The following is an 8077-nucleotide window of genomic DNA, read 5'->3' as shown; positions in this document are numbered from 1 at the left end:
CACACACACACACACACACACACACACACACACACACACACACACACACCTGTCCAGGAGAGTCAGATTCTCCCCTAATGGCACCACGGGGACCCTATACATTAGCATATTAAAAGGTGACATTTCACAGTCTGTGAGTCTTGCAGTAGAGTGCAGTCCGTCTGACAGTCTGACAGCCACACAGGCAGGCCGGAGAACAGATACAGAAGACTGTGGAGTGCAACACAATGGGAAGATGGGAAAGTCGCTGGATTTCAGAAAACACCTGTCCAGGCCACTGCAGGAGACCAAAGTTATGTTTAGTGAGTCCCGAAACTAGAGGGAACTTTACAAGTGACCTCACCAACAGTGTGGTCTAATGGGTCGTGCCTCATAACTAATTACACGTTGGTGAAAAAAGGATATTGAAACAGAGGTTTAGAATTATAATTAAGGCCTCAAGTTGCTTTTTACAGAGGCCGACGATCAAATCAATACACACACCGTCCATAACACACAGAAATGATGACACAAAAAACGTAGAATGTCAACTAGACTTCCAAACTACTGACTTTTGTCCGTGTTATATGGGGGATGACAAACACACACACCATTTCCATACAAGCATTGCTCATCACACACTCATGTATATGAAATGTTGGTGACTGATTATGATTGTTTGCATCCATTCTCAAACTTAAGACAAAACATTCAAAGAGTATCTTTCAGAGGAACTCAGTTGCTCCTGGCTTCCACATGATTCAATCCCTACTGGCGCGCGCGCGCACACACACACACACACACACACACACACACACACACACACACACACCAGGGGCCAGCAGTTGAGAGAAGAGTGACAATGGCTGACTTCAGTAATTGGCTCTAAAATGCAGCTTCAGCAAAAGCCTTGTCAGTGTTTGGCATCTGTTACTATCATTTTCCTCTGCAGGACAGCACGATGTGAAACACCTGGGTTGGGACATTATCCCGCTGCCATCCTCTCTGCTGTCACATGTTACAATGGTTCCAGCAACTACTGCTACAACTAATAATACTTCTGTAAGTGCCGAGGCAACCAAAATGACCAGTCTTTCCCTCATGAAAATATTAGACTGCATGTTGAGCCAAATAGACCGAGATAAAAAGAGAGCGACTTCGGGAGCAAGATAGCAATGAGTGAGCAAAAGTCACGGAGGCACTGACACAGCTAGAAACTGATTAATACCCGACTGTTTATCAAACAGCAATATTCGAGCGCAGAGAGCTTTTCATCGAAAGTCTAATGATGCTGCCGCAGAAGCGATGCAAAGCGGAAGGATTTTCCATTTGTAGATAACCTGTAGTGTGAGAAAAAAAAAAACATCCGCTTCCTGCTTTCCAGCTCATAAGCAAACAATTAGAGTAGGCGCTCCTCTCTGCGTGTGTCCTATGAAAGAATAATTTTCAGGTTGTAGCATCTTGTTGTCCTCCATCTTCCAGCTCTCTTTGCTTTCTTTACAACTATTCCATCAACACGAGGGCCAATTTTGTAGCACGCCAATTGTGCGTGGGCAATGAATAGAGCTGCCCAGCAGGAGCCCTGGTACATAATAAGAAAAAAAAAAATCCCCACTGAATCCTGAAACAAGGTTGTGTGGGAACAGCAACGTTATAAATATGAATGTTTCACCCAGACGATTTTGAAGCATTTTGGAGTGAGGTTAAAGCAATTATAGTTGCAGAAACCTGCTTTATTGTTTTGTTACCCCAAGTTTTCTTGGAGGCACCGACTCCTGGCAGGGGAGCTAAACAGCTGACTGCTTCAGTTCAACATTTGAGAAGGATGAAACGCTAGTGATTCCACTCTCCATGAGGCTGATTATGATATGAATCACTCATATTCAAACATTTTTGCAAGATCAGCCACTGATTTATGGAAGAGTTTCAAACCCACACGAGCAGTCCAAACATTTCGGTTTTTGAAATGCTAGCAGGCAGTCAGCCCAGATTGTATGTGTCAAAGAAGTGGCTCTTTAAGGGACATCACTATTCAGTTAGAGTCCAACCCTTAGTCTTGCTTCAGTCAGCCTGGCTTCTGCATGTTAGGATTTTGGGGCCAGAGAGAGGCATGGTGTTCATCAAAGATCTCCAGCCAGACTCAAACACAGACAATGTGGTTGTTGAAAATTAGACAAACAACACATTTCTCACCTATAGACAAACTAACAGGTCAACTAACTACACAATACATTACTCTTTTCACTAGTACATGCTTTATTCACATACATATAGATTACATGGAAACATTTAAGTGAAAAAAAACACCCAGAACTATTTAAAACACCTCAATTGTAAACCTGAAAGCCACTGGAAGAACTGAAAGCTGTAAACTTACCTTCATTAGTACCGACTCACTGAGTTTCTCACGGTTGACAATCTTTATGGCGACTTTCTGGCATGTTACACAGTGGATCCCCAGCTTGACCAACCCTGCAAAAACAAACAGGAAACACTCACTTTATTAGGTCAAATAGGTAAAATACTTCTTAGATGTCCACACTGCATGATGTGTTCCTAGTTATGACAGGACATGTAAAATACACTTGAATTAAAGCGATGTGTGAAGTTGTTGTTTTTTTGGCTTACCACTAATGTGCATTGACCGGACTGATATAATGGAAATGCACAGAATGCTGATAATGACTTTTGAAGTGTAGACTATTCCTTTCAGAAACTGCCCTCTGGGGTTTATTCAAGTCATAAAGGCAGTAAGGGAATGGGCCATTACTGTTATTGATTCCTGTAATGCACTAAACTGCTGTGAAGCAGTTGAGTTAGCTCAAACAGACAATAAAAAAACAAACAGAGTCAAAGGTCAGTTGTGGAATGGGACTCATTGACCGGGCTCAAAACGGACAAAAATGAAGCAACAACGCAAAAAAAGTCGGAGAGCAAATCAGGATTTCATATTTCAACGACACAGAAGAAAGCGTTACCCTTGACTTCACAACACATCGATGGATGGGGTGAGATTTGAGTGTGTTTGATATGCTGTATCTCTTGGAATTCATACAGAAACTTTTAGCAATGGCATTAGTGTCCAATTCAAAAACCTCGGCATTATAAATAAGACAAAAGAAACAAAATGTTTTATGTATTTGATACAGGGGAGCCATGACAACAGCACCAATCCATTTTCTGCCAGGGACAACAGAGTTGCACACACACATTAGAAAGATGTTTGCATCAGACAAACTGAAACAAACACACACACACCCATACACAAACAAATGTCGGCTCTCTATTATTGATTTCCCCAACGGCTCCGTGATGCTGCGGGGATTTGGAGACGACGAAAGAAGAGTTTTAACTACAGCATTTGAGTTCTCTAATGGTAATGGGATAATCGGAAGGCTTTGATATCTTGCTGCTCCCACCATGAAGATGGTGGGATTAAGTTAATAAGTACTACTCCTCATGTGCCAATGACAGAAATGATGCAGTTACTGAAAGTAGCATGTTGATGCAGAAAAGCAACGTCCTGCATCAAACTGGCTGGCTGACATGAACCAGACTTCCAGCTCGCTCTCTCCCTGTCTATTAGGCAGTTTGATTTCTATATGAATCAGCAGAAGAGGAGAGTCAATGGGCTTTGAGGAGGCGGGCTAACATAGGAATGCAGAAACAAGTCTTCCGACACCACAGAAACGACAGAGGAGGAGGGGAAGCAGCAGAGGGGGATAGAGAAGGGACATGAAGAAGTAAATAGAAAAGAGCATGTGAAAGATGAAGGGGAAAAAGTGCAAAGATTCAGAATCAGCGATAGCACATTATTGAAATGACAGGCCAGAGATAATTAAGCAATAATGGAGAGCATCGCGTGGGAGTGAGGTTCTGGCTTTGGAGACGAGGGGCCGCGGGGGCCGTGAGTGGAGACACATGTAGGAGAGGAGGCGTGAGAGAGAGAGAATGACGGAGAGCAGGACAGAGAGATAGGAAGGAAGCAAATACTAAAAAGATGATAAAAGATGTAGAAAGATTTAGAAAAGGGGATGAAGCAGTTGAGCAGGACGGGGAACAACAGACAAACCCATTAGCACTGTGATGGTAATCATATGTTAATGGACACTATAGTGAAGCTCATAAGTCATGATAAACGCATTAAAAGAGAAAATATCTGCCTGCAAATACATGAAAAGTTAACTGGATTACTTGCCTCTCTATCCATCTTTCTCCAATGCCTGTGTTTTCGTTAGCTGAGGGTGCATTAGCAAGAGGGAGATGTGCACGGGAAGACAGCACATTACGATTTTACAACCACTTTGTGTACGGATTGTAATGAACTCGCACAAGGAAGTTCAGTACATAATACAAAGGGACATAAGACGTACGCCTCTTTCATACCTCGAATAAGAATCACGACTCAAAACAACAACAGAACTAATTGTCATGGCAAAACACATTCCATTTACAAGCTTAAATTATAAAATGTGACATGTTTACCAGTCACTGGTGGTGAAACAAAAGCAAGCAAATGTTGTGTGCAACAATATTCTTCACCAACCTCAGACCCACTTGAGGAATATCAGACCAGAGGAGTGTTGATATCCTGTAACACGTCCTCAAAATTGAAAAACCTGCCAACAGAGGCTACTCTGTGCAACTCTTAAGTAATAAGCCTGAGTAAAAAAAAAAGACTCATAAAATCACTCAGAATATACCTTTTGAGCAACAAATTGCAACAAGATTGAGAGACTACAGTTATGGCAGCTCTGTGAGTCTGTGCTTTTAGGCACATATCTGCTTTGGGTGTGCTAAATGCTAACGTCAGCATGCTAACATGCTTACAATGGCAATGCTAAGCTGCATTACAAAGTTTTTAGTTATAATCCAAAGTATTGGACAATTGGACATTTTCACCAGATGATGGTGCTCAAATCAAAAGATGACCAAAGTTATTGAAAAAAGTACTGAGGAGATCATGAAGTTCTCCACCAAAAGTTCATTGCAATCCAAGCATTCGTTTTTGAGACGCTCCACTTAAGGCCCAAAATGTCAATCTGATGATGGTGCTAAAGGTGAATCACCAAAGACAGGAGGATTCATCATTTGGAAGCCATGGATATCTGCACCACATTTCATGGCAATCCATCCAATTATTGTTGATATATTTCAGTCTGGTCCAAATTGTCGGACCGACTGACAAATCCATCCCTAGAGTCAGTAGGCAATTTGAGCGGGGATGAGGGGGGCTGCCTTAGTAGCCTAGCAGAAATAGTACAGGGACAGAAGGATTGTTTAGTCGAATATGTTGGTCTAGGCTGCCTGACTCATTGATCCTTTATCTCACTGAGGTTTGTGGAAGTTAAGTTTTATGATCCCGACCATGACTCTGAAATACCAGTAGCCTAACTGTGCAGTGTATTGATAAATCCATGGCGCTGTCCGTGGTGCTGAAGTAGCAGACAGATTTGTAATTACGACTTTGCGCTTCTGTCGGTCTATAATGTAACATTCTCTAAACTATATAGCAGTGTATTAAAAAACGCAGAACAAAAACAGCTGTTTGTGGGGCGGTTCGCTAGTCGCGGGTCAACTAAACGGACCTGCGTCAATCCCCTCTGTTGAAACGTTAAGAAACTCACTCCTGCCTTTTTAGAAATTGTTGTATTTCACATCAAAATCATGCATTTACATTTCCACAAATAGTACCGATGAAATGCTAGAGCATGTCATTGTGTGTGGGTGTTTCAAGCATTCACACACAGTAGATTGCCAACACACAGTACTTGTACATAATTTCATAAAAGTGTGTCGAGACAGAGTCATATTTATCAAACCAGTAATAGAATAAAAGTATAAATAAAAAAACAAATTAAAAAAAAAAATTGACAAAGTCAATGAATAAATAAAAACATCTTTGGGCTGTTTGGCTTTTGGTTAGCTCAACAAAATATTATTTTGTTTGAAGCACAGCACAGAGATAGGAGGTTGAGATCTTGGCCGTTAAGCTGCAGTTGCCCAGAAACCCACTCTCTGCCTCACTGCACAAAGACTTACGATATCTTCACAACACCATCACAGCATTTTAATGATTTTCAAACAACCACCAGCACCTCTAAAATAAACCCCCATATGATCTCCTCATGATTTATACTTCTCAATGATTCCCTGCTAATGTCCAACCCCAACAACAGGAAATACATGCAATTAAGGACAAACAATCCTGTCACAACAATTTCCCTGTGACTTGTCTGAAGTATGTTGTGTTATCTAATTAATCTCCTCCTCCCCATGACCAAAAATCAACCCTGCCTTCCCTTCTCTCTAATGTCCTGTAATGACAGCGATTGCCTGATACTCCCTGTGCCCCTTTCACCTGTCTGTGACGAAACTCCAGAGGAAACTCTCTCAGTTCTGGGTGAACACGCTGAGCTGAACCTGGTTTGGCAGGGCTGGGGGGAGGGGTGTCCAGGAGGTGCCCTGGAAGACACCGGGGTTTTGTCTGGATCTGGTTGGGCTGAGCAGGTAGACTGCCTTTGAACATAGCTTCAAAAGTAAGGCTTTGACTGACAGCACAAAGGTTCAGAGTGTGTACAGATAGTCTCTTTGTAAATGTAAAGCTGATCTGTAGGACAGCACATGAGTGTCACATGTAATCTATTAACTGGACCAGGGAGACACAGGCGGACCGGCATTGTCACACACTGTTCACTTATATACTTTTCATTAACTCACATATGGACAAAAGCAGGCTGTGCAGCCAAGTTTGCAACACCACTGAATCAGCAATTCAATCGATCTCTCCTCTCCTTCGCCATCCTCCCGAATCAATAGCATCAAAACCTCTCGCCTTCACAACAGTGTCAGAATAATGACACCAGCCAGGGACTTATGGGCTGGAGAGGCCACCATCGACTGACCCAAGGCCTCCATCCCGACTCTGCACTCTTTACTTTCCAAGCTGCTCTGTGATTAATGTGGAGGGACCGCTAGAGGAGGTCGAGGTTCAATCATTTCCCCGCTGGCTTTGACAAATTTGGGATGGATAGTAAAACTTGCAAATAAAACTTTTGATTGTGTCCGCAGAGACGGCCATTTAGGAGATGTTTAGCAACTCATCATTAATGAAAACTGTTAATTAACAAAATCTGTACAAGTTTGTGAAAATGTGGCAAATCAACTCTTTTTCCCGAAGCTAAAAGAACATTCTGGCTGTTCCCCTGCTGCTCTGCATCATTGAGCCATGTGCTAGCACTGATTTGGTGATTTGGAGCTTTTTGTCTCACTTCACTGTCTCTGCATAAGGGATTTTGTTTTATGATAACACAACTGAACTTGCTGACATCTGTCGCGAGAACATCTTTACTAGGTGTCAGCGTATATTAATTACGGGAACTGATGTATCCGAACTATATGAATAAAGCAACTTTATGCCAAAGATTTTAAAGACAAGTGCTTTTGGGAGTTGGGATTAAACAAATATTTTCTACCAACTCGACACATTTAGAGGTGGCATGTAGTCAGTGAGAATTAGTGAAAACCACACTCGATCCCCAACTCACACATAAACTAAGCAACAAAAAGAGTGGTGCTTAGCGAATCAAGAAAGTGCACTTGTCACTATTCTATGTTGTCGATAACATGCTGGGCAGTTTTCTGAATGAGGTTTGGTATACTATGAAGTGAGAGCTGTAAGCTATATTTAAATCCTTTGACATGCAATGGTGAGTTCCCAGTGGGCCCTCGTTGGCATGTTTATGTTTGCCTTCCTCTGCCTTCCCATAAAGCTGTTTAGCTTGGCAGAGCAGCCAGGGAAAAACCCTACTCCCGAGTGTGAGAAAACGTGTCTCCATCTGTGTTAACTTGTAAGAGCTCTTCCTGTTCCAGTTTGAAAAGCACGCCGATCAGTGGTCGATTTATCATCTGGCAGGCAGGAGCAGGCAGGAGAGGACCCCGACTGCGAGCAAGATTTCCCCGAGAGGGAATGAAGGAGAGCTGGGGAGAGAGGACAGGAACACCATGCTTGAGCCTAGGAGAGGATGTCTTTAGGATGTTCACCTTCTAACCACACACACACACACACACACACACACACACACACACACACACACAC

General features: G+C 42.5%; 1 protein-coding gene across 7 annotated transcripts in view; it reads right to left on the bottom strand.

Moving 5' to 3' along the window:
* Positions 1-8077, bottom strand: part of brsk2a (BR serine/threonine kinase 2a) — a 149826-nt gene that overhangs the window by 59446 nt on the left and 82303 nt on the right. For all 7 annotated transcript variants that reach the window (XM_031862407.1, XM_031862424.1, XM_031862446.1 and 4 more), the window contains exon 2: positions 2357-2451. In XM_031862407.1, coding sequence (XP_031718267.1) covers positions 2357-2451 — 95 coding nt within the window. The remainder of the gene's footprint in view (positions 1-2356; positions 2452-8077) is intronic.

This window comes from Anarrhichthys ocellatus, unplaced genomic scaffold, assembly GCF_004355925.1.
Source record: "Anarrhichthys ocellatus isolate YVR2014 unplaced genomic scaffold, GSC_Weel_1.0 scaffold2, whole genome shotgun sequence".
Lineage (NCBI taxonomy): Eukaryota > Metazoa > Chordata > Actinopteri > Perciformes > Anarhichadidae > Anarrhichthys > Anarrhichthys ocellatus.
The sequence above is the reverse complement of the archived record's forward strand: the minus strand, read 5'-3'. Positions and strand labels throughout refer to the sequence as shown.